General features: G+C 49.2%; 1 protein-coding gene across 1 annotated transcript in view; it reads left to right on the plus strand.

Moving 5' to 3' along the window:
- Positions 1 to 26,977, plus strand: part of COL26A1 (collagen type XXVI alpha 1 chain) — a gene marked incomplete at its 5' end in the record, with an annotated part of 176,611 nt that overhangs the window by 27,131 nt on the left and 122,503 nt on the right. Inside the window, one exon of the mRNA XM_082645850.1 lies at positions 17,478 to 17,600. Coding sequence (XP_082501976.1) covers positions 17,478 to 17,600 — 123 coding nt within the window. The remainder of the gene's footprint in view (positions 1 to 17,477; positions 17,601 to 26,977) is intronic.

Genomic DNA, 26,977 nt, shown 5'->3' on the forward strand with positions numbered 1-26,977 from the left:
ATAATAATAATGATAGTAAACAGGGCAGGAGGAAACTTTTGGAGGTAATGGATATGTTTGTGGCATAGATTGTAGTGATCGTTTCCCTAGCATATACTTACCTCTGAATTCATCACATTGTATCCATTAAATATGTACAGCTTTTTGTATGTCAATCATACCTCAATAAAATGGTTTAGAAAAAAAAAAAAGCGGGTTTCCAGGCCTCACTGTTGTGAGGTCTCTTCTGGAGGGGAGAAACCCTTATCCAGAGGAATTCTAACCAAAAGCTTGGCAACCCCACCATAGGCCTGATGAAGAGAAGCCTTTCTAGCAGGAAAACTGCAAGTCATTAGTTTTCAGCTTTTTCTTGTGTGAACGACCGTTGGGAGGCCTGGTTCACAGCATCCTGCAGCTTGTGATGCATTTAATTTTCTTTCTTGATCCCATGGCAAAACCCACAAATAGGAGTGCATTAGCCGGCCTGGTCCTGGCGGCCGCGCTCCTGGGATGGATGAGGTGCGGATGGAAGGGCCCTCCTGAGTTGCTCTGTGGGAATCACCTGTCTGCAGGCGTTCCTGGGAGGAAAGCCCTTTCATCAGCGGGAATGGAGGGACAACGGCACTGCAGAAACAAACCAAGAACTTGAAAGTGCGTCTCTCTGCTGGATGCCAGGGGAGAGGGGCAATTCTTCTCCGGTGATTTTGTGTCTTTCTTGTGGCCGGCCCTGTGGTGCCTGGAGGACTTGGGCAAAGCCACCAGATGAAAGGCGAAAGGTGAGGGGAAGGTGGGCTGCCCGACCAGGGGGACATCTGCCCTCAATCACAGCGGAGAACAAAGTGGGGCTGAGGAATTACATTGGACCAGGCTTCTCTGGAGGCTGCAGCCTTCGGGTGGTGTCTCAGCCCTGGGGTCGTGCACACAGGGGCTCTGGAGAAAACCTTCTGGAACTTAGCTGTGTTCACGTCCTGCCCTTGCTTACAAACTGTTCTGAAGGCTCCCCCGGCCTCAGGCCAAGGCTGGAACCCCGAGGCCACTCCAGCCACATACCGCTTCTCTGGCAATTCTAGCGCTTTCAAGCTTTTGCAAATGACCATCCTCCTCATGAAAGTTCCTCAGCCCCCGCTCGGAGTCAGGCTGATGCTGGATGCTGCGGGTCCTTCCCCTCCGCCCAGGATTGTGTGCATCCTGGGAGGGACCTGGGAGGCCTGGACCAGTGGCAGCAGGAGTGAGAGGGTGATGTAGCAGCCCAGTGGGTGCTGAGGAGAGAGCATAAAGCCCTGGTGCAGGCGAGGGGGCTGAGATGCTGGGGAATGCTGCTGTTTGCTGAACGAAGGGCCGAGGTGTGGCGAAGGGAAGTCAGTTTGGTGTGATGCTGGGTTTGCATCTGAGCCTGGGGAGAGTGCAGTGCCCAGACGTCCTGGAGAAGATGACCAGGGGCCTTCCCCGTAGAGGTCTGGAGTGGACGAGCTCCCTCCAGGTGGGCATAGAGGGAGATGGGGGAGGGTTCATGGGATCTGCGGGACCCCGACATCTAGATGAGGCTCAGAGAGGGCGGAGGAAAGGAGGAGTTGACAGGGTTCAGAGAGTCAGGAGGGGAGATTTGGGAGACAGGGACTGAGACGCGGGCGTGTGGACTCCTCTTTTGAGAACTGCAACCCTGAAGAAGAGCAGGAGAGAGAAGGACGAACCCTGGGCATGGGGACCCAGATCTGGTGCGAGAGCCTGGAACATGCAGGTCACTGGAGTAAGATCCAGTGGAGAATGGACATGAAAACATGGAATATATAGGGGTTGGGAGGTGGGGGGACACCTGGCATGGCCTCCTGATCCCAGGTGAGCTGAGAGGCAGAGAGGCCACCTGCTTCCAGGTGAGTGGGAGGGGGAGCACTCAGCCCTGGTAAGCCTGGAGGAGGCTGGGGAAGAAGCCAAGGGAGTGTGTGCCTGTGGGCTCAGCGTTCTCAGTGGATTGGGAGGTGGGCGGCCTGCAGGTGGGGGGAATGGAGAGGAGGGGAGGGGAGGACAGCAGAGCATCTTGGTGGGGGACCAGGGAAGACTGAGCTGCTACCGGCATGGAGGGCCCTGGGGGGGCCAGGCAGGACGTGGCTCTGGGGGATCAGAGTCCCTGGGCAGCGGGGCAGGGCCGGGGCGGTTTGACCTTACCATCCCTCCCCGGCAGAACCAGGCATCTCCTCCTCAGGGCTCCCCCAGCAACCCAGGTCCTGGCCTGTTCTCATCACCTGCCTCCTATTTCTGTGGTCCTTCGCATCGTCTGTGTCCTTCCCCCAGATCGCAGCTCTCCTTCCTGCTCTGTCAGCCAGTGACCACGTCAGGGGCTGGTGCCTAGAGAGGGCTTAATAAAAGTTAATGGACGGGGACTTCCCTGGTGGCGCAGTGGTTACGAATCCGCCTGCCAATGAAGGGGACACAGGTTCGAGCCCTGGTCTGGGAAGATCCCACAGGCCGCGGAGCAACTAAACCCCTGTGCCACGATTACTGAGCCTGTGCTCTAGAGCCCGCGAGCCACAACTACTGAGCCTGAGTGCCACAACTACTGAAGCCTGCACACCTAGAGACCCGTGCTCCACAACAAGAGAAGCCACCACAATGAGAAGGCTGCGCACCGCAACGAAGAGTAGCCCCCACTCGCCGCAACCAGAGAAAACCCACGCGCAGCAATGAAGACCCAGTGCAGCCAAAAATAAATAAATAAATTTATATTAAAAAAAAAAGTTAATGGACCAAATGGCTTAGAACCACCATCAGGAGCTCAGAGTGTCTTTGCTCTGGAAGCCGCAGTTAGACGGGGTAGGTGGACAGTGGCTCACTTCTGTGCCTGACGTGACCCACACGGGTGGCTCTGCTTTGCTGGAAATTCTCTCCGAGCCCCTGGCTGGCGGATGATTTTGGAGACCCAGGTGTTTGCAGAACTACCTGCCTGGAAAGGATGTAGGGCTAAGGCTTTCCCTGACACCACCAGTTCTGTAGGTGGTAGAAGCCTGGCCCTGGCCGGCTGGAGGACGTGGTACCTTGCTCGGCCAGTCCAGTTTCCCAACTGTTCTGGCTTCTGGGCGAGAGGCAGTGTTGCTCGGGCCCTTCTGCCGAGGTGGGGGTGATGGCCTCTGTAATAGTCCCCCAGCTCTGATGCTGCCTTGTGAGTTCCATCCGCTGCTGAGGAGGAGGCAGAGGACCAGAAAGGGATGTACAAAGTCACACAGCAATTCCTGCAGCCGGACCCCCCAGTCCAGAGCTCTGGAAGCTCTTGTGAGGAAGACCCCTGGAACCCACTGGCTGATATCAGATGGAAAGGGCAGGATCCACTGATGTCTACCCATGTTTCCCAGCTACCTGCAGGAGGGGTGAATGGGCCATCAATGAGTAGTGCTGATAGCAAGATACCTCTAAGAGGTAGGAAGCAAAGGCAGATTTGAGAAGTGGTGATCCCAAAGAAAAGGCAAACTTCAAAAACAGCAGGATGTAATTTGGAACACTTCATTCATTCTCCTGGATTTTGCCCTTTGCAGGGGAATTGAGGCATTCCTTAGAGACTCCGACAGCTGTGGGTTTCTGGGGTGTCATGGGCCACCCAGCTGGGCCTGGTGTTTAGAGCCGGAACCCCTTTCCTCTGGAAAGGGATGCAGGTCCAGAAGGTGTTCTGCTCACAGGAGACTCGCTTGGTCGTAATTGTGTGTGATCCTCCGCGGGTATCAAATGCCAAATTCCACAGTCAGTCCCTTTCAGCCGTCACATTCCTCAGATTCTTATCAGTTTTTTTTTCCTCAAGTGAACACTGGGAACCACTCTCCCCGCTGATTGCAGAAGGAGGGGAGAAAATTAAAAACAGGAGTCCTGGCTTTCGTCCCCGACTCTGCCACCAGCTTGCCATCCACCTTGGGTCCTTCCCTTCTTTTCTCACCTGTAAAGAGAAGGGGTTGGGACAAGATGATCTTTGCAAAACCTCTTGTGGTACAAAGCTTTCGTCATCCTCCATCCAAGTCCATAGCAAGATGCTGTCTGGAAAATACACCTAAACAACATTCCGACTGCTTCACCAAGCAGGAGAATTTTCCAGCACATCTGCAGTGGTGGGAGCTTAGGAGTGGTGGCCTTTCCATGTGTCCCCTCCCTCACGGGGCACCGTTCCTTCCCCTGGATGTTGCAGCAGAGATTCTCAGAGGTGGGCATTCTGAGTTCCAAGGGGCTGGGCCCTCAGGGGAATGTTCCAGTAATTTGCACCTCCCTGCCCAGCAGTCTGCTGTATGGCCTTTGGCCGTACCTGTTGGCAGCAGTAACCATGGTGGTCACTACCACTGATTTTCCTTTACAAGTGACAAACTGCTTACACATTCATTTATTTTTGTGGATCCCAGGCTGCATGTTATTATTCCCATTTTAGAGAGGAGGCCACAGAGGCTCAGGTGCCATGAAGCCCGTTCAGCTAGGCAGAGCAGAACCAGGACTGGAGCCCGGCTCTCCTGACCCACCCACATCCTGGGCACTTTCCACATCCCATAGTGTGTGGGATCACGCAGCTAGTCAGGGGCCTTGCATGAGGCAGGGGCTCCATGGACATTTGTGCAAATCGGCGACTGATGCCCCCTCGGCCCCGCCATGCAGAGCCAGCGCCTTGGTTGGCAGTCAACAGTAGGAGTCTTGGGGCACATGCTATGCTGATGTTTATGGAAGTGAAACATTTATATCCCAAGGATCCTAAAACCCCAAACCAAGGAGCTGGTCAAGCCAGAGCAGTCTGACCCTCACAGACCCAGATATAGTCTCTGAAACTGTCCATCATCTAGTGGAGAAAAAAAATGCAGATACCATTGGGTAAAGAGCAAAGTCTTTCTTTGTCCTGGAAAAGATAGAGCTAGTTCAGGATCATGATTATATTTCCATTATGAAGTACAATCAACGTAAGTGCTCAGTAAACATTACTCATCCCCGCAATGAGTCAGCAAGGTGCTGTGCATTTGTTCTGGACCTGCCAATGGTCCTCGGTGTCCACTGGGGCACCAGGATGCATTTGGTCAGTGAGTGACCTCTGCGGAAAGCGGAGCTTTCTTGTGTCCAAGATCAGGACAGGATCTAGCAGTGTCTTTCTCAAAGACACAGTCCTTCATGGTCTTTCTCAAGTGCACCATCTCTCAAAACCACCTACTGCCTCAGATCCTGTGAGGACGGGCCCCAGGAGTACGCATGTGTAACAGGTTTCCGGGTGATGCTGAGGAAGGAAGGTGACCCTATCCACTTGAAGGAAGTTGGAAGCTAAAGCAGGAGTAAGAGTAATGTTTACTGAGCACTTACGATGTGCCAGGTTCAGGGGTTCTCATGAAAAGTGCTGGTCACGGGACCACTAAAGTGCTTAGCCAGAGAGCATCTCAGCACGTGGTCCCCCCAAACGTGGGCCGGAACGCTGACCCCATGCAACGCCTTTGGCCCCATCTTTTCACAACTTGTGGCAAAATGCTCAAAACCACATGATCTGTTCGGCCAAATCATATACTCCCTTAGCTGCCCTCCTCTGAATGGGAAATTCAACCCCTAAGTAGCTGATGTTCTGTGCAAGGCTCTTTCCAGCCTCCTCTCAGTGGGGGGAGGCCTCAGGAATTCTCAGCTGTGGAAGGTGCTAGAGGATTAATGCAGACATAATTAAGTGGGAGGAAGCCCAGAGGCTGCCTGTGGCACAGCCGTGCTCCCCGGGGCCTGCCGGCTCTCCAGCCCCCCACACACGCAAATCTGCATTCGCCCTCCAAGCCTCCTTGCGTGCGGGACCCCAGAGTCTGTGCCATCGCCCTCCTCTTTTACAGAAGCATTTGGTCACTTGCCGCAGGGCTTTCGGATCAACATCCTTTACCTCTAAAAGTCAGTGACCTTAAATGTACTTAAATTCCTCCCCAGTGTTGCCTTGAAACGGACCGTTCCAGTAAAAACGCCTGTGAGGAGATGCAGGCAAATTGATCTGCTTATCCAAACACTCCTACTGGTTTTTGTGCCCTGAAAACCCATCAGGCCTTAGTGTAACATACACTCAGTTATCCTTACATAAACAAAACCCTCACTCCGGACAGTGGTTTAGGTGGATGAGAGATGAGAGATGGAGAGCAACGTCAGCCGTAGAGACACTTACTTTGTTGGGAGACAGTGCGTAGTGGTCCATGGGTTGGCCCCGTTTGGATCCAGGTGGTAAAGACCATTTCAGGGGGCTTCCGCAGGGCCTCGGCTGGTCCTTTCATGGTCTGTGCCCGTTTATCCCAAATGGGCTCAGCCTCTGCACCCACCCACCCACCCCCGCCATCAGAGGGTCCTTCTGGAACCCCACTGACCAGGTTCCCCTCTCATTTAAAAATCTTCCAAGTCTTGGGAATTCCCTAGCAGTCCAGTGGTTAGGACTCGGCGCTTTCACTCTGGCGGCCTGGGTTCGATCCCTAGTCGGGGAACTAAGAGCCCGCAAGCCGCACAGTGCAGCCAAAAAACCCCCCAAATCTTCCATGTCTTACCTCCTCTTTTCCAATAGGGTGAGTCTCCATGCTCTTTGAGGGTCAATTGTGTATCTTCACCCTCCATCCACCGAGTGGGTGTCCTGCCTCTGCTCACCGTTCCCCTCCCAGGACAGGGCGCCCACTACAAACATGCGGGCAGCTCATTGCACCCATGGCCCACCCTCTGGAAACAGGTACCTCCCCAGCCTGAGTGGAATTCTGCCTACTGGTGGATGTCGTGTTCTGACCCGACTCTGGGCCCTCTGCGGCCCCACGAGCAAGTGTTGTCTAGCTCCCCTGCACTTATCTTGGTGGGGGGGAGAGCTGGCCTCCCAGAGCTGCTTCCCGCCACCACGGCCCTCAGCTTATTTCTGCTCAGTATATCTGAACGCTCCATTGTCAACAGGCCTCCGCTGCTGGAGAGGGCAGATGTGGACCCGAGGGGCATGGGGCCTTCCCCTCCACGTCACCAAATCTTGGGCTTCTGACCTGTCCTCCTCCCATGGACACTCACTGCTCTGCAGGCCAACCTTCCCCTCCTCCCAGCCCTGGTGTCTCCTGCTCAGAGGACAGCGGTCGCAGCCCTCTCCTCCCAGCGCACTGGGTCTCAGTTTGTTCCTTTTCCTGTTGGGGCTCATGGCAGACACCAGGTGGAGTCTCCAGGAAGCAGATTCTGAGATGCGGTCCAAGAGGGAGGACGTGTATTGGGGGCGCCTCTTAAGATTGATGCCCTTGGAAGGGAGGGGCAGAAGCAGGAGTTAGAAGGAGAAGTTGAGCTTTGTTGTGGACCCAGTGACAACTACCATTGACCTCCCGGGGGCCCTGCACCTACAATGGCCCTTCGAGTCATCCTGAGGTCCATATGACTGAGCCTTTCATCTTATGCAGGGACCAGACACTGGACGGGGCCCCAGGAAGAGCCGGCCCTTGGGCAAGGTGGTCCTGGGCAGCTGAGGTCTAAAGACCCTTCACTGAGGGGGATCTGGGTGGCATGGCCCAGGGTCCACCATATGTGGGCCAGTGCAGAGGCGAGCAGGGATGTTCTCGACGTTCTTCTGCTATTAAGACGGCCTGAGATTGCCTTTGCTTTCTGGAGGCTGCACACACCTCTGACTCACGGCGAACTTATTGTTGGCGAGAACCACTGCGCCCATCTGGGGCCTGTCCGCTGGGTGGGGGGCTGCAGTGCAGGACTCCACATTTGCCTGGTCATGTTTCATCTTGTTAGATTTGGCTCTTTTCTCTGGGCTGGGGAGCTCTAGCTTGGATCCTGACCCCCTCCCAAGACCCAGGCCCTGCATCTGCCAGGTCCTGGTCTTCCGCGGTTTCTCTCAGCAGCCCCGCTGCCTTCATCATGGTCTGTGGCACAGCCCTCTCCTGGCAGCACGTCCCCAGGTGGACAGACCACCGTATGCCGAGACCCACGCACTTAGGGTGAGCTCTAAGTCAACTCGGCAGGGTAGTCAGGGGGCTAAGGGCTGGGCTCGAATCTGGGTTGTCTGTTGACTTGTTGGGTGGCCTTGGATGTGCCTCGGTTTCCTTACCTGGAAAACTGGCATAACAGCAGTTCTGACCACCCAGGATTGTGTGAGGCTGAATGGAGGTCTGATTTAGGTAACCGCAGGGAAGAGGGGGCAGGGGACAGGGCAGGGGCCTTGGAGCCCACCCTGTGAGCCCTGCTGTGGCCTGAACTGCCCTCAACAGTTGTCCCAATGGTTTCACACATGAGGTGGGGCCATCCCCTCTGCTTGCTGTTTTGCATGTGGGGTGGTCCCCTGAGGGACACGGCTCGTAAGGGCCTGCCAGGGGATGCTGTATTTGCTGTCTAACTCTCTGCTGTTCTCACTGGCAAGGTGGATACAGCCTGGGGTTTGGAATCAGAAGGCTGATCTTCAAGACCTAAGATAAAAGGTATAAACTTCCAGCTACAAGATAAACGAATCTCAGGGATAAAATGTACAGTATGGGGAATATAGTCAATGATATTGTAAAAACTTTGTATGGTGACGGACGGTAACTAGACTTATCGTGGTGATCATTTTGTGATGTATAGAAATATTGAACCGCTGTGTTGTACACCTGGAACTAACATAGTGTTGTAGGTCAGTTATACTTCAATTCAAAAAAAAAAGAAAACAACCTAAACTGATCACTTATCACTGTGTGACCTCGAGTCTCCCCTGCAGTCTGGGGTTCCTTCTTTGTAGAATTCCTACCTGAGACTTGTTGAGAAGATTAAACAAGGTCACGTATGTGTGTGAGTTGACTAGGGCAGCCATAACAAAGTACCACACAGGGGACAGCTGAAACAACAGAAGTTAATTTCCTTAAAGTTCTGGAGGCTGGAAGTCCAAGATCAAGGTGCTGACAAGGGTGCTTTCTCTTGAGGCCTCTCAGATGGCCACCTTCTCCCTGTGTTCACATTTGAATCCAAACTTCCTCTTCGTTTTTCTTTTTTTTTTTGCGGTACACGGGCCTCTCACTGTTGTGGCCTCTCCTGTTGTGGAGCACAGGCTCCGGACGCGCAGGCTCAGCAGCCATGGCTCATGGGCCCAGCTGCTCCGTGGCATGTGGGATCTTCCCGGACCGGGGCACAAACCCGTGTCCCCTGCATTGGCAGGTGGACTCTCAACCACTGCGCCACCAGGGAAGCCCCCAAACTTCCTCTTCTTATGACACCAGTCCTATTGGATTAGAACCCACCCTAAGGCCCTCACTTTAATTATCTCTTTAAAGACCCTATCTCCAAATACAGTCAGATTTTGAGGTAATTGGGGTTAGGGCTTCAGTGTATGAATTTGTGTGTGAGGGGGACACAATTCAGCCTATAACAGTATGTGAAACTGCTTTGCCAACCATAAAACGGATCTTGGGGTACTGGGCCTGACTCTGCCCACAGAAGAGGGTCTCTGTATGGTAAGGATCCTGGCAGGCTGATTCTGTTTGCGCCAGAGTTGTTCTTCCTATCCCTGGAAGGGGCTGGGAGCTGGCTCCTCTGCCTGCATCTCTCAGGGAGCCAGTCCAGGCCCTGTGGGCTCTTTGTCATGGGTGTGGCCTCAGCGTCATCTGAATTGCCTATCCACTTGGCCATGGCCTTTAGGTTGCAAACCTCATTTCTCACAGAGTTTCTTGAGCCAAGCTGGCAGGCAACCCCACTGGAATTGGCCTCTGTAGGGGTCAGGCAGGTGTGGTCAGGTAATAGAACAGTGAGGGCCAGGTGGAGAGGGGCCTGACACAGGACACCCCCAACCTTGAGGTGGGTGGCTGCAGCCACATGAGCAAACCCCACGGTGCTAAGCCCAAGAAGCAGTTTTTGGTAAAAGAGTGAGTGAATGTGGATGGGAAAAGGTCCCTCTGGGATGTGGGGCTTGGGGTCAGATGAGCACACCTTTATGGGGCCTGCCCTGAGCCTGCTGTCCTCCGGAGCTTGTGGTCTTCAGGTGTGATGAGGGTTAAGATAGAGGCATGCAGGGGGCCCTGTGGAGCAGGGGGTCAGGGAGGGCTTCTAGGAGGGGACAGAGCCTGAATGGAGACGGGTAGGGTAAGAGTTGGCTGAGTGAAAGAAGGTGGGATGGCATGCCAGGGAGGACAAAGTAACAGCGTAAATGGCAAGGTGGAGCGTGGTGGGAGGTGACAACAAGGAGGTGGGTGGGAACCGTGGAGGATGGGGAGCTAGGAAAGGGTTTCCAGAGGCCGGGTGACAGGGCCAGATTTGTGGTTTAGGGCGCGCCCTCTGGTGGCACCTCGAGGAGACTGCAGGGAAACAGGACGGATGCTGGCCGACCAGCAGGGGCCTGGCTGTGGGAATCAGGACTAAGGGACCAGGGCTGGGATGCAGGCAGGACTTGCCTGACGTGGGGGCTGATCAGCTGTGGAGAGTAAGGGAGGGAAAATGTGGGTTCTGTGGCGACTTGCCCCGGGCGGTTCTGGGTCAGGGGACCGGGAACTTACTGGTGCTGGTCACCAAGATGGAGCGAGAAGGGGTTGGATAGCGATGGTCTCCGTAGTGGATGGATTGAAATAGTGTGTCCTGAGGTGTTCCATGGGCTATGAGGATGTGTGTCCAGGCAAGTGGAGCACATGTGTTGGGGTTCAAGAGGAAGCACTGAGGTGATGCCACACTGGGGTGGAGCAGAGCATGGGACAGTGACATGGGGGCAGACTGGGTGGTCCTTGTGGGGAGGGAGATCACTGTCAAAGCCCTCGGGCTTGGTTCAGGCTCAGGGTCCTGGGGGTGGAGGGGAAGGGGAGATCAGGTCCCAAAGCAAAGCTCAGATAGAACTGGGGCTCATGGGCCGGTGCAGGAGGGGGCCCCAGGGTTAAGGGGAGAAGGGCTGGTGTGGTTGCATCCCCCGGGTGAAATAGATGGGTTGGTTAGTTATGTTCAGAGGAGGGCATGGGCTGGCGGTGTCCTGAAGACCCCTCCATTCCATCATGACATGATTTCCTGAAAGCACTTAGCACTTGTTTTCCCAAAGGACTCTAAATTAAGGATTTCACGGCTTGGCCAAGCCACAGAGCCAGACACGTAGCGTGGCAAAAGCTGCTGTAGGAGCAGCCCCCAGGCCTGGTGGCGCAGGGCCAAGTCAGCTTCTCTTCCCCATCAGGGAGCGGGCCTGTCCTCATAAGACGGACCTGGAGGGGAGCAGCTCCGTCCCCAAGGCTGGGAGTGAGTTTCCCATCCTGGACCCTCCACGAGAGCTCAGCTGAGGAGGGTGGTGGGGAGATGATGAAGGGAGGTCGCTGAGATGATGCCCCCAAAGAAAGCCAGTCCTGCCCCATCCTGATAAAGGCTGCTGAGGCCACCCTTACTTCTTAGGCAGTTTGAAGACCAGCCGTGCCACTCCCAAAATCTCTGCCCCTGGGCCAGTCCTTCCAGTAGGGTCACAGAAGGGATGTACTTTTCCTGCCAAGCCTGTCTCTGGGTGGAGTCATCCTGTAGCCCTTACAGCCTTGTTGACCCATCACTGTGCACCCACCATGGTCAGGGGTGGCGGTGGTGGTGTGATGCCACCCACAAAACAGGAGACATAGATATGATACTCAGGAGATGGGGATCCTAAGGGGGACCCCATATGGGAGCAGACTGCCTGACACCAAGATTCCTGGGAACTGCGGATGCCTGGAGATGAATGGGGTTTAGAATTCCATCTGAAAAGGCCCGGAGCCCTCTTTCCTTGTCTCTTGCCTGCCTTCTTCATTGTTTTTGGCCAGGTTTTAATTTTGGGAAGCCATTTACAGCCCGTTAAAAGATCAAGTGTCTGGAGATGATGAATCAAGGCATTTGAAAATGTTTTCCAGTTCATAGCTCATTTCCCTATAGAAAGCTCTGACCCAGAGGTGGCTGGACTCTGTCTGTTCCAGATCGCCAGCGGCAGATCTCAGGGTGGAGCATTGTCCTTGGATTGGACAGCAGTTCATCCCGAAGAGACTCATGCTGAATGCCCAAGGTGGTACTGATACTCCCTGGTAGAGATGGAGGAGGGGTCCAGGCCCAGTTTCCCTGAGTAACTAGCAGAGGCAGTGGTTTTAATTGTACAGGTGGGACCCTACTGGCCGCCTGGGCAGGAAGGCTGGATTCCCTTCCCAGCTCTGCCTCTGATTTGAGCCATGGGCAGTGAGGTTTCATCTCTCAGTACTTCTTTTCCCATCTGCAAAATAGGAAGGACAGTCCTTACACTTGTATGAACGTTGTGGGGTTTCAGTAGCCAACTAATCAATCATGACACCTTGGGGTAGGTAGTGCCACATGGATCTGCTCATTTAGTCCTCACAATAACCTTGAGAGGTAGAATTTTTTTATTTAACTGAGGCTCAGAGAGGGAACATCACTTTGCTCAAGTCACACAGCAGACTGGTGGCAGAACCAGGTCTCCTGATGCCTTTGGGGAGAGGGATCAACTTTTGATTACTTTTTCATGTTCTTTCATGGTATTTTTGACTGTGCCAATATATTCTCCTAGAAAATTGTCCAATTGTCAAGATTTTGAAAAATGTTGATGTAAGATCAGACATAATATTTATTTACAATTTCTAATCTCTATGGGGATTTTTTCTTGTTCTTAATGTCTTCTTATGTCTTTTGTTTGTTACTCGTTAAAAATTGTCTAGGTTTTGTCTATTTGATTTTTTTTAGACCTGTGTTTGACTTTGTTGATTCACTTTTGGAAGTAATCTATTTCATTAATTTCTTTTTAACAAATTTTTATTTATTTTTGGCTGCATTGGGTCTTCGTTGCTGCACGTGGGCTTTCTCTAGTTGTGGCGGGGGGGGCTACTCTTGGTTGCGGTGCGTGGACTTCTCATTGTGGTGGCTTCTCTTGTTGCGGAGCATGGGCTCTAGGTGCGTGGGCTTCAGCAGTTGCAGCACGTGGGCTCAGTAGTTGTGGCTTGAGGGCTCTAGAGCACAGGCTTAGTAGTTGTGGTGCACGGGCTTAGTTGCTCCACAGCATGTGGGATCTTCCCCGACCAGGGAGCAAACCCATGTCCCCTGCATTGGGGGTGGATTCTTAACCACTGCACCACCAGGAAAGCCCTATTTCATTAATTTCTGCTTCCATCTTTGTTAAATCCTTTCTTCTCCTTTCTAATTTCATTGTCTTCTAATTATTGTGTTTTCTTTGCTACTTTCTTGCTTTTCTAGCATTCTGTTGGGTTAATCAAATCTTTGTTTTACTTCTTTCTTTCATGGTTTGTCAGTTTTATGTCCTCTTCCTACACTCTCTAGTATTTATCTTAAAATTAAAAAATTTTTTTAAATTAAAAAATTTAATTGTATATTTATCTACTGCACCTAAAGTTGCACAGTTTCTATATCCTTTCCTTAAACAAGACAAAAATCTCAGCAAATATTAGTTCCTTCTGTCCCCTCTTTGCCATTGTCCATATTTAGATCACCTTGGATTTTAGATCTAGGCTGTTTTTAAATCTTATTATTGTTTCTTTGTTTGTAACTGCTCCTCATATTTAATATATTCCTCCTATGCTCTCCTATGTCCATTAGTTTGTTGGAATACATCCTCTAGTAATTCTTTCAGAAAAGGTGACTGGTAAACTTTCTGAGTTCTTGTGCATCTGAAAATGTCTTTATTTTGCCTTCACCTTTGAAGAAGAGTTTGTTCAGGTATAGAATTCTGGGTTCTAAATATTTCCCCTCAAAACTTTGAAGCAGTTGTGTCACTATATTCTTGATTCTGATATTGCTCATAAGAAATCTAATTTCAGTTTATTGTAGGTGATTTGTTTTTTCTTTTCTTTCTTCAGTGTTTAGTATTTTCTCTTCATTCTGAGTGTTCTGAAATTTCACCGCAATATGTTTGTCTTTGTTCATCTTGCTTAGCACTCAGTGGGCCCTTCTGAATTAAGAATTCATGTCTTTTACAAATATCATAGGTTATCACTTATGTGTGGAATCTAAAAACATGATACAAATGAACTTATTTACAAAACAGAAATAGACTGACAGACATAGAAAACAAACATACGGTTGCCAAAGGGGAAAGGTGGGGGGAGGGATAAATTAGGAATCTGGGATTAATAGATACACATTACAATATATAAAATAGATAAACAACAAGAACCTACTGTATAGCACAGGGAACTATACTCAGTGTCTTGTAATAACCTATAATGGAAAAGAATCTGAAAAAGAATATGTATATATAACTGAATCACTTTGCTATATACCTGAAACATTGTAAATCAACTATATCTCAATTAAAAAATAAACATTATTCACACACACACAAAAGAATTCAGGTCTTTCTTCAGCTCTGGGAAATATTCTTTATTATCGCTTTAAGTCTATACTTCCCTGTGCTCTCTCTGATCTCCCCTTCCAGGGCTACTAATAGATGTATCCTGGAATTTGGTCTGTCCTCCAGGTACCTCACCTTTTCTCACACATTTTCCATCTCTATGTCCCTTTGCAGTATATCCTTGGAAAGTTCATGGCTCAGATTTCCAGCTCATCAGCTGATTCCTTAGCTTTGTCTGTTCTGTGTTTTCAGCCCATCTGTCGAGCCTTTTTATTTTCACAGTCATACATTTCATTTCTAACATATCTAATTTTTTGATTTCATAATATTTCTTATGAGTGAAAAATTCTCTCTCTTTAAGGACTTTAACTGTGCTTGAAAAAACTGTCTCCATTATTTGCTTCATTAATTGTTTTTTCTTTTCTTTTTTTTTTTTTTTTTTTTTTTGCTGTACGCGGGCCTCTCACTGTTGTGGCCTCTCCCGTTGCGGAGCACAGGCTCCGGACGCACAGGCCTAGCGGCCATGGCTCACGGGCCCAGCCACTCCGCGGCATATGGGATCCTCCCAGACCGGGGCACGAACCTGTATCCCCTGCTTCGGCAGGCGGACTCTCAACCACTGCGCCACCAGGGAGGCCCTAATTGTTTTTTCTTGAAGTGTGATGTATTATCTGTTGAGTCAGTGCCTTTCTTTCAGGGTATTGGCCTTTTTTCTTAAATAATTTGAAATTCTTGGCATTTGGGTTTTTCCATCAGCTTGTCTCTTTCTCTGTTCACTGCTGCTTGCCTCTTGGAGGGTTGGTGGTATAGGATAAAGAATGTGCAAGAATTCAGTTGTCTGACCTTGCGAGGGTCCCTGTTTCTTCTGAGGGTCATCAACCTTTGAAGCACCCATTCTGACCACACCTGCCACAAAACAAGTGAGTTCAATGCCTGATTCTTGACACCAGCAGGGATAGGGACCTGGTCCTACCTGTCTGGCTCCTTCTACCATGGTCCTTTGACAGTCACCTCTGCTGCTCCTATGTTGCACCCACCTTGAGCCCCCATCTTCCCTGTGTGTTTTGGACTGTGCTTCCTCCTTCAGTTTATTCCCATGTGCTTTTCAGTCTCTCAAGGATTCCTCAAAATATCTGGCCCACTGCTTTTTGTTTTCCAGTGCTGTTAGGGACTTATTTTTACTTTATTTGTATTTTCTGCTTTATTGAGCTCCGACTGACAAATTTAAAAAGTGTTTATTCAAGTTGTACAACTTGAGTTTTTTGGTTTAAAACATGATGATTTAATTGCATATACATCGTGAAATGATTACCATGGATTATTAACACATCTGTCATCTCACATAGCTACCTTTTTTATGTGTGTGGTAGGAACACTTAAGATCTATTCTCTTAGCAAATTTCAAGTATACAATATGGTATTATGAACTATAATCACTACATACAGATCTAATCTGTACATTAGATCCCCAGAACTTATTCATCTTATAACTGGAAGTTTGTATCCTTTGACCAACATCTCCCCATCTCTCCCATTCCTCCTCCCCTGGCAACCACTATTCTACTCTCTGGTTCTGTGAGTTTGACATTTTCAGACTCCACTTATAAGTGAGACCATACAGATTTGTCTTTCTTTGTCTGACTTACTCACTGAGCACAATGTCCTCTAGGTTCACCCATGTTGTCACAAATGGTAGGATTACCTTCTTTTTTATGGTTGAATAATTGTATTCCATTGTACATATACATTACATTTTCTTTATCCATTTATCTGTAGATGGACACTTAGGTTGTTTCCATCTTGGCTGTTGTGAATAGTGCTGCAATGAACGTGGAGGTGCAGATATCTCTTTGGGATACTGATTTTGTTTCCTTTGGATAGATACCCAGAATTGAGATTCCTGGATCATATGGTAGTTCTATTTTTAATTTTTTGAGGAACCTACCATAATGACTGCACCAATTTACATTCCTACCAATACTGTACCAGGGTCCCCTTTTCTCCACACCTTCAACAACTCTTGTTGTCTCATGTCTTTTTGATAATAACCATCCTGACAAGTGTGAGGTGATATCTTATTTTGATTTGCACTTCCCTGATGATTAGTGATGTTGAGCACCTTTTCATATACCTGTCAGCCATCTATATGTATTCTTTGGAAAAATGTCTATTCAGATTTTTTGGCCATTTTTATTGGATTATTATTACTATTTTTTTTGCTATTGAGTTTTATGAGTTCCTTATATATTTTGGATATCAATCCTTATCAGATAAATAGTTTGCAAAAATCCCAAAGCTCCCACAAAGGCATTTTTGTTCGAGAATGGCTGCCAAATTATTGTTACTGAAGGGTATTGAGTAAGGGACCTCCTCTCCCACCATCTTGCTGATGTCACAGTGGGGACTTATTTTTAGATTTTCAATATCTAGGATCTGGAGATGGGAGGGGGAGGTGTCTGCCATCTTGATCCAATCACCATATTGTTTGCACATGTCCCCTCTTCCCTGCTGCAGGCCCCAGCTCAGGCCTCCTCAGCTCTTACACACTGCACCAGAGGGGCTTTTCTAAAATCAGACCCATCTGAGTCATTCCCCACCGCGCCCACCCCCCAGTCCTTCAGTGGCTCCCCACCAGTTCATAAGACCCACCTCTGGCAGGTTCCCCGCCTCTTCCTTTCTCCTGGCTACTCCCCTTCCTCCAGCCTTCAGGCCACGCCTAGTGGAACGCTGGTCCCTGGGCAGCTGCAGTCCGTCTCGCCAACGTGCCCTTGCTCACCCTGCTCTCTCCTCTGTGAACTGTCCCCCCTCATTGCCCCCACACTTTGGGTCTGCTGACTCTGACCTTTCAGTTCTCAGCTGATTGGCCTTTCTTAGGACCTGGGTTGGGGGCCCTGCTGGGTTCCCATAGTTGCCTGTGCTCATCCTGTGGCTGTTCCTATGACCCAGCGTTCCCGTGTGTTCTCTTCATCTCGCCGACCGTCTTCCCCTCCAGGGTGGGAGTTCCTGGCAGGGGGACAGCCTTTATCACTGATTTCGCACGGAGTGTTTGAAGACTGAAATGATGCTGGGGCTTGATGGCTAGGGGGTGTGGGTACTCTCCCTTCCCCTTAGACCGGTACGCAGGGTCTCAGTGGGCCCCTTACCCAGGAGCACTGTCCCTCAGGCTTGTGGAGGGGCCCCTCCTCGGCCCACACGGCCTTCTGATCCACAGTCGGCACCTCAGGAACAGGCAGGACTGACCTGACTGTTGCTCTCCCCACAGGCACTGGTGCCATCACACGGTGACACGGACGGTGTCCTGCCAGGTGCAGAACGGCTCAGAGACAGTGGTCCAGCGCGTGTACCAGAGCTGCCGGTGGCCCGGGCCCTGCGCCAACCTCGTGAGGTAAAGGCCGCGGGGCTGACCAGCTCTGCCTTGCCTTTCTGTTCCCTTGGATGAATCCAACCCTCGCACAGCTGCTGGGATAGGGGGGTTGACTCTCAGAAACAGAGTCGGACACGCATTTATGGAGCACCTTCTGTGTACGGGGCATGGGGGGTGTGCGTGCGCAAAGATGAAAGGGACATGCTTCCCACACAGAAGAGTCCTCACAATCCAGTGGGTATTTGATGAGCAGAAGGGCCAGGTGAGGCCCCCTCACACACGACCCCACAAGCCCCGCCTCTCAAGACCCGCCCCCTCATAGGCCCGCCCCCTCAAGCCCTGCCCCCTCATAGCCCCGCCCACCTCACGCCCCGCCCCGTTCACAGTCTTGCTCCTCTCTCCAGTGCCTTCCTCTCCCAGCCCTCAGCAGCTCCTCGGCGTTCACAGGGAGAGCTCTGAATGAATGACCAGACTTTCTGGGTCTCTGCGACCCCACCTTGCAGTGCCTCATTGTCCTCTCCCCTTCCAGGCCCTGCTCCAGCTCCAGGGACTGGCTTCCCTTACGCCCTCACCCTCACACCTCTCCAGCCCCACGTTTCTGCCTCAAAGACCCTTCCTCATCTCTGCCTGGGACCACCCTCCTCAATCTCCAAATCCCTTTCCCGTCTGTGTTAAGAGAGCACTTTGTGCCCTCCACTGAAAGGACTTACTGCATGAGGTCTGTTATTAGGCAAGGTTCTCCAGAGAAACAGAACCAATAGAATAAGTGTGTGTGTGTGTGTGTGTGTGTGTGTGTGTGTGTGTGTGTGTTGGATAGATATATAGGAGATGGAGAGATTTTTAAGGAATTGGCTCATGTGGTGGTAGAGGTTGGCGCATCCAAAAGCTGCAGGATAGGCTAATGGGCCGGAGACCCAGAGAAGAACTGATGTTTCAGAAGGAATCAGAAGGCAATCAGATGACAGAATATACTCTTCCTCAGGGGAAGTCAGTCTTTTTCTGAAAGCCTTCACGTGATTGGATGAGGCCCACCACATTATGGAGGGTCATCTCTTTACTCAAAGTTTACCGCCTTGATGTTAATCTCATCTAAAGAAATACTTTCAGGGCTTCGCTGGTGGCGCAGTGGTTGGGAGTCCGCCTGCCGATGCAGGGGACATGGGTTCGTGCCCCGGTCTGGGAGGATCCCACGTGCCGCGGAGCGGCTGGGCCCGTGAGCCATGGCCGCTGGGCCTGCGCGTCCGGAGCCTGTGCTCCGCGGCGGGAGAGGCCACAACAGTGAGAGGCCCGCGTACCGCAAAAAAAAAAAAAAAAAAAAAAAAAAGAAATACTTTCATGGCAACATCCATCTGCATTTGACCAAATATCTGGATAGTGTCGTTCAACCAAGTTGACACATAAAATTAACCATCAGAGGGTCATCATGAGTTGGATATGTTTTCATCACCAGAGATGGAGAATGAGCCCATGAGTCAGGGCCTGTGCCCACACAGTGCTGTCCCCTATAGGGCTCACCATGGAGCTGACACCAGAATCAGCCTGCAGCATGAATTAGTGGGACCCACAAATGTGGCAGAGAGTCTGGTCCTGGGCCAGAATTATCATTGTTTGTTTTTATTATGAAGATAGTGATACATACTCACTGCAGAAAAAGTTCAAACATTTGGTAATAACTGAATAGGTAAAAAATGAGCATTCTTTCCTCTCCCAATGCCACCTCCATAATCCTATTATTAATATGTCATTCCAGACTTTTTTCTCCACTTATATGTATATATGTAAATATATTTTCTTTTTTTAATTTATGTTTTATTGAAGTATAGTTGAATTACAATGTTGTGTTAATTACTACTGTACAGCAAAGTGACTCAGTTATACATATATATACATTCTTTTCATATTCTTTTCCATTATGGTTTATCACAGGATATTGAATATAGTTCCCTGTGCTATACAGTAGGACCTTGTTGTTTATCCATTCTATATATACCAGTTTGTATCTGCTAATCCCAAGCTCCCAATCCCCTCCCCACCACCCTTGGCAACCACCAGTCTCTTCTCTATGTCCCTGATTATAAATGTATTTTCTTAAACAAATACTAAATGATGTTATTTTGTTCTACAACTTGCTTTTCCCCCAGAAAAATATTTTGAAATATATTCCCATAGAGCCACCTCATTTTTAACAGCTGTGTAGTATTCCACTGTAGAAAAGCATCATCATTTATTTCCCATGTCCTCAATTGATGGATATTTAAGTGGTTTCCTAGTTTAGCCATTCCAGACCATGCTTCAATTGCATCATTATATATATTTTAATACTTTTACAAGTGTTTTTTAAAAAATATTTATTTATTTATTTGGTTGCACTGGTTCTTAGTTGCGGCAGACAGGCTCCTTAGTTGCAGCTTGTGGGCTCCTCAGTTGCAGCATGCATTTGGGATCTAGTTCCCTGACCAGGGATTGAACCTGGACCCCCTGCATTGGGAGTGCGGAGTCTTAACCACTGGACCACCAAGGAAGTCCCTACAAGTGTTTTTTTTTTTTTTTTTTTTCAAACTTTTTTTGGGGGAACAATTTTAGATTTACATAAGTGTTGCAAAAAATAGTAAACAGAGTTTCTGCATAACTTTTCCTTTCACCCAGCTTCCCTGTCTTAGTCCGTTTGGGCTGCTATATCAAACCACCGTAGACTGGGTGGCTTAAACAACAGACATTTATTTCTCACAGTTCTGGAGGCTGAGAAGTCCAAGATCAAGGTGCTGGCAGATTCATTGTCTGGAGAGAGCTCTTTTCTTGGTTCACAGACAGCCCTCTTCTCAATGTATCTTCACATGGCAGAGGAGATGAGGGAGTTCCCTGGGGTCTCTTTTATAAGGGCACTAATCCCATTCATGAGGGCTCCACCCTCATGACCTAATCACCTCCCAAAGTCCCCATCTCCAAATATCATTACACTGGGGATTAGGTTTTAACATATGAATTTAGTGGGGTGACACAAATATTGAGTCTATAGCATACCCCTAAGATTAATATCTTCTGGGACTTCCCTGGCAGTCCAGTGGTTAGGACTTCGCCTTCCAATGCAGGGGGTGCGGGTTTGATCCCCGGTTGGGGAGCTAAGATCCCACATGCCTTGTGGCCAAAACACCAGGACATAAAACAGTAGCAATATTGTAACAAATTCAATAAAGACTTTAAAAATGGTCCACATCAAAAAAAATCTTTAAAAAAAGATTAATATCTTCTATAACCATAGTACAATTATCCAAGCCAAGAAATTAACAGCAATGCAATACTATAAACTAAGACCTTATTCAAATTTTACCAACTGTCCCACTAATATCCTTTTTCTGGGTTTTTTTTCCCCCATTTTTCATTTAAGTTGTCATATCTCCTTAGTCTCCTCTAATCTGGGGCCATTTCTTAGTCTTACTTTGTCTTTCACGACCTTAACACTTGTGAATGTACTGGCCAGTTATTTGATGGAGGTTATGCATTTTTGGCAAGGAGACTGTAAAAGGCATGTTGTACCTTTCTCAGGGCATCATTTTAAGAGGTACATCAATCAATACTGGTGATGTTAACTTTGATCACTTGATTAAGGTGGTGTCTGCCAGGTTTCTCCACTGTTGTGTAATTATTTCTCCCTTTTTCATTTATAAGTATCTTGTGGGGAGATATCTGAGTCTAGACAAACGTCCTGTTCCTCATCCTACTTTCACCCAGTAATTTTAGCATCCATTGGTGATTCTTGCTTGCCATAATTATTATTATGGTGTTGGCCAAATAGTGATTTTCTATTTTCATCATTTTTTAGTAGTAGAGGTTCTTAACTTGGGGTCCGCATGGTACACAAGTGTTTTTATATACTCATCCTGCAGGAGGAATGGCTAAGTAAATGGATATGTCCATTAAAAAATTGAAGGCAAAGGACTGCTTTTATTTTATTTTATTTTAAAATTATTTATTTATTTATATTTTATTTTTGGCAGTGTTGGGTCTTTGTTGCTACGTGCGGGCTCTCTCTAGTTGTGGCAAGTGGGGGCTACTTTTCCTTGCAGAGTGCAGGCCTCTCATTGCAATGACTTCTCTTGTTGCGGAGCACGGGCTCTAAGCACACAGGCTCAGTAGTGATGGCGCACAGAGTTAGTTGCTCCACGGCATGTGGGATCGTTCCTAGACCAGGGATCGAACCTGTGTCCCTTGCATTGGCAGGCGGATTGTTAATCACTGTGCCATCAGGGAAGTCCCTAAAGGACTGCTTTTAAATGCTGTGCTAGAGGGATGGCCAGTGGATCCATAATGAAGAAAAGATGCTGACCCCCTTTCCTTTTCAGCAGAGGGCTCAGAGACACTGCCCCTTCCCCTCCCTCCCTCATTTCCCAGGAGCCGAATTCCAAGAACCTCCTGCCTTTCTCATCATCAGGGAGCGTCAGATGACCAGGTCACCACCTCCTGATCCTGGGAGCATCTTCTGAGAAGGGTCTTTGGAGTCTGGTCTCTAAGTGGACCTGACAGTGTGGATCCTGCTCAGTGTTGGAGTGGCTGCCCTGCCCTTCAAACAGCGAAGCTGCTGGTTGGTCCCAGAATTCAGGCCACTGAGAAGCAAGGCTATGCCTGTCTCACAGTTCCAACCCCACCAGTCTCGCTTTTTGCAAGTGGGGAGCCAAGCTTGGAAGTGGCTCTTTACAAGACATGGGATTTGACTTCAGCAAACTCATATTGTCTTTGGAGTTGAGGCACACGGAGAGTTTATGCCTCGACTTTAGCCACAGTCCCATGTGTTGGGTGCACCCCACGGTCAGCTCCCAAGATGGAAGCAAAAAAGAGCACGTAAGCATGTGCGCACACACACACGTGCCATCGTATTGTATTGGGGTTTAGAGAATGAACTGTCGGGATTCCCTTTACTGAAAAACCTTGGAAGGAAGGGAACAGTGGGCTGGCTTTCTTAATGTCAAAATTACAGCTTGAGGTTTTTATATTTTCTAAATACAATAAGGCACCTTTAAGAAAAGCCAAACGAGCTGAGTACTGAATTACTGACCTCAACTGAAAAAATGTTAAATGATCATTAATTTTCACAACTTCCCTTTGCTTTATGACTAAGAAATTACAGGAATAATGTTTCAGAAGCGTCAGGGTCTTGTCTTTGGGGTCGGTGTTTACAGGCCTTTCAGGGAGGCCTCTCCCTCTCCTTGGCATCAGGAGCTGAGAACAGAATGTTCAATCAGGGCAGACGTGCATTTGTCACGAGCCTTCCCTCTGCCTTCAAAACTTAGCCAGCAGGAACTTTGTTAAGGAAAACTTAATTCCCATTCTTTCAAGGAATTCTGTATTTCTGATGTAATTGTCATTTCTACTTCTGTTATTATTTGTTAAGGAAGGAGGGGTTACCCCACTTTTCTTCCTCACCAGTAACACATATCTGAGTTAGAACTGCGGTGTACCCCCTTTGTGGTCTCCGGCTGCTGGCTGGGCAGGAGGGTGGTGGGTGGTGCTCCCTGGTGACCTGGGGTATCGCGTGAATCCTGCTTTCAGGTCCCAGTTCTGCTGGTTTCACATACGATGCATTGTTTTTGTAGCAGCCACCTCACTTGTGTCCCCACGTCCCTCCTATCCCCCTCCAGTTCCTTCTGGCAGATCATGGCACGACCCTACTCCAAATCTTCCAGAAGCTTCCATCTCACCTAAAAGTCCACCCCTCTCTCTGCGGCCAACCAAGGTCTCATGTGACATGGACCCTGTTCTCTTCCTGACCCCATGGTCTTTCATGGGCTGCCTCGCTTCTTGGGCTCCGGTCACACAGACCTTGCTGGCCTGGAGGCTTCATCCCTTTTCGGAGCTTCACATTTGCTTGTCCTTTTGCCTCGACTGCTTTCACCCCGAGAAACTGGAAAAGCTAGATCTCCTTACGTGATTCAGTTCTCTGCTCCAGCGTCTGTCTTACCTCAGTCCCCATAATTCTCCAGCCTTTATCCCACTTAATCTTTTTTTAAAATTTATTTATTTTATTTATTTTTAGCTGCGTTGACTCTTTGTTGCTGCACATGGGCTTCCCCTAGTTGCGGCGAGTGGGGGCCACTCCTCGTTGCGGTGCACGGGCCTCTCATTGCGGGAGCTTCTCCCGTGGCAGAGCCCGGGCTCCAGGCGCACGGGCCTAGTAGTCGTGGCATGTGAGCTCAGCAGTTGTGGCACACGGGCTCAGTAGTTGTGGCATGCGGGCTCTAGAGCACAGGCTCCACGGCATGGGGGAATCTTCCCGGACCAGGGCTCGAACCCGTGTCCCCTGCATTGGCAGGCGGATTCTCAACCACCGCACCACCAGGGAAGGCCTATCCTGCTTAATCTTATTCTTAGTATTTGTCACTCTCTGACCCACAGTGTTCATCCTGTGGTCAGCCTGGTCATCGTCTGCCTGGCCCTCTAGCCTGGGGGCTGGGGGTGGGTGGGGGCTGTCTTACTCCCTTCTGTACCCCCAGTGCCTAGCGTTCAGGGGCTCAAGAAGCCTTGAAAAAGCCTTACCGAATTGATGGTTCTATGTCGGGAGGGTGAAATGAGATAAAGTTGTCAGAACACTTTGAAATCGTGCACAGCCAGTACGTGATGGTGAGCTGTGACTACAGATCTTTATGGAGCAAAGTTCTTGTCTTCTAAACTGGTCTGCAAACTTGCGATGAGGACATGGAGGCTCAGAGAGGCAAAATGACTTGCTCAAGGTCACGAGGAGAGTCACAGGGACTGGGTTGGGTTTGATGCTGGCCCATCGAGCAGGCCCCATTGGGATGCTCCTGAGGTTTCAAGGCCCAGCTCCCTTTAACCCCAAATGAACATTTGTAGACCTCCTCCTGTATACAGGCCCCGAGGCTCCCAGAAGAGTGTGGGTGAGAACACAGACCAGTTCCTGACTTGGAGAGATGACTGTGGGCCTGGGGAGGGGAACACTAGTCAGAGCACCACAGTAACAAGTGCACAGTTATGTCTGTCCCTGGTGCTGTGTGGAGACTGAGTGGGGCCCAGACCCCCGGGGAGAGCTTTCCTGAGCTGGGGCATCCTGTGAGGGGAGTTTTCCGAGGTAAGAAAGAGCTCCAGGGACTGCCCTGGTGGTCCAGGGGTTAAGACTCCGCATTTCCAATGCAGGGGCAGGGAGCATGGGTTCGATCCCTGGTCTGGGAACTAAGATCCCACATGCCACGTGGTGTGGCCAAAAAATAAAGACAAAGCTCCAGACTGTATAGCCCTGTCTCAGTGAGATTATTGTTTCTTAGCCTCATTTTTTAAAGCATATTTTTACAGTTTTCTTAAGAGTCTGCATGCTGCAAAAGTCTGTGTGCTGGGCTGATTACCCAGAGCAGAGCCTCAGGGTGGGAGGAGCTTGGGAGGTCCCTGGGAGCCCTTTGAGGCAGAGACTGTGTCTTATGCATGTTTTCCCGTGTCTCACAATACCTTGGGCTGAAAACAATAGATGACATTGCTGAAAGAGGCTTCGATAACAGGAGCCTGTTAATCTCACAACGATCTGGAAGAGCTGCTTCCGTTTGGGCCGATGATACGCTCAAGATCTCGGCCTCCTTTATCTTCCTCTCTGCCAGCCCCTGTGTGTCTGCCACATGGTTCCCCAAGATTATAGAAGGGCGGCAGCAGCTCCAGGCATCACGTCTCATATAACAGTGTCCCAAAAAAGGAGGAAAGGGGATTTGGCATCGTTTTTTCCTATAAGAGAGGATTGTCTTTTCCAGAACCTTCAGCTGATTCCCCTGATGTTTCATTGGCCCGGATTTGTCCTCTCAGCCTGGGTTTCCCTGCCTCTAAAATGGGAGTGATAGAGTGCTCCTTAAGAGGTTGTTGGAGGATGGTTTGAAGTTCAGTGGGGAAAGTCCTGCACAGACCCTGGCTTGTAAGAAGTGCTCTGGGAATGCAACCTGAGGCCGGGCCATGGCTCAGCTAAGAACAAAAACAGACTCACAGATAGAGAGAACAGACTCGTGGTTGCCAACGGGGAAGGGGAGTAGGGGAGGGCAGGAATGGGAGTTTGGGATTAGCAGAGGCAAACTATTATGTATAGGATGGATAAACAACAAGGTCCTACTGTATAGCACAGGGAACTATATTCAATATCCTGTGACAAACCATAATGGAGAAGAATATGAAAAAGAGTACATATATATATGTATAACTGATTCATTTTGCTATACAGCAGAAATTAACACAACATTGTAAATCAACTATACTTCAATAAAATTTAAAAAAATAAATAAAGAAGCAGATCCCAGGAAAACCACTCCAAGGCAGCTCCCAGCAGGTAGTTTGGGCCTGGGTGTGCTCTGAGCTTGCATTTCTCATTCTGAGGTTAGGGTGGCAAACCCCAGCTGAACCCCCATAGCCACCTTGTGCTGTATTCTCTTGTTTATAATCCTGGCTACTCAGCTGTGTCTTGCCATATTTCAATCCGTTGTTCCCTTCATTTCTGGAAACATTTTGGATGCTTTTATTTGAGTTCACACAGAATTTTGCACAGAAAACAAGATGGCGCATGACTGTGGCGTGATCAGTGGCAGATTGCCTCTCCCAATTCTCCATTTCATCCTCCATCTTACCATCCCTTTGATCTCTAGGACATGAACAGATCCTAGATTTCTTACCTTTTTTCTTTTTTTAAAAAATTGAGACATAATTGACACACAACATTGTGTAAATTTGAGTTGTACAAGTTGATACATTTATATATTACAATCCAATTGCTGCAGTAGCCTTTGCTAACACCTTATCACGTCACATCAGTATCTAGATTTCTGGTCATGACGACACAAGAAAGAGAAAGAGGGAGGGCGACTCATTCTCATGAGAGCTGGTGCAAATTTGTCAAGATCCCCGTGAATGTTTTGATTGGGGCTGATATAGTTTAGCTTGTGCACAATGTCCCCCAAATGTGTCATCTAAGATGATGTGATAGTGTTTGAACAGATATTTGTCCACATTTCACTGGAAGAGGAAGAGGCTGTTCTCACCATCGCATACTAAAGACACCCAGGCTCCCCCCACTGCTTTTCTCCTCCCTTATTTCCTTCTTCATTTCTGACTCTTGGAGGAGTTTTCCTTTTGGTCCTGGGAATAATTCACCTGCACTCTCTTTCTATCTGTGGCATTTTGTTTACTTTGTTCTATGCATCTCACGCCTTCTTGCCATCCTTATAGCCTGTTATGGGGGTTGGGGGGTATACAGTAAGGTGGGCTTCAGAATCAAAAAGACCAGCTGTGTGACTTTGAGCAAGTTACTTGCCCTCTCTGAGCCTTATTTCTAAAACGGAGACAATGCCTGTCTTGTAGGGCGGTTGTTAGGATTCCAGGAGAGAAAGTGCTAGTTTGTGCTGTGTGCGTGATGTGTTTTGGGACGT

This window comes from Mesoplodon mirus (assembly GCF_964341445.2).
Source record: "Mesoplodon mirus genome assembly, chromosome: 15".
Taxonomy (NCBI): Eukaryota; Metazoa; Chordata; class Mammalia; order Artiodactyla; family Ziphiidae; genus Mesoplodon; species Mesoplodon mirus.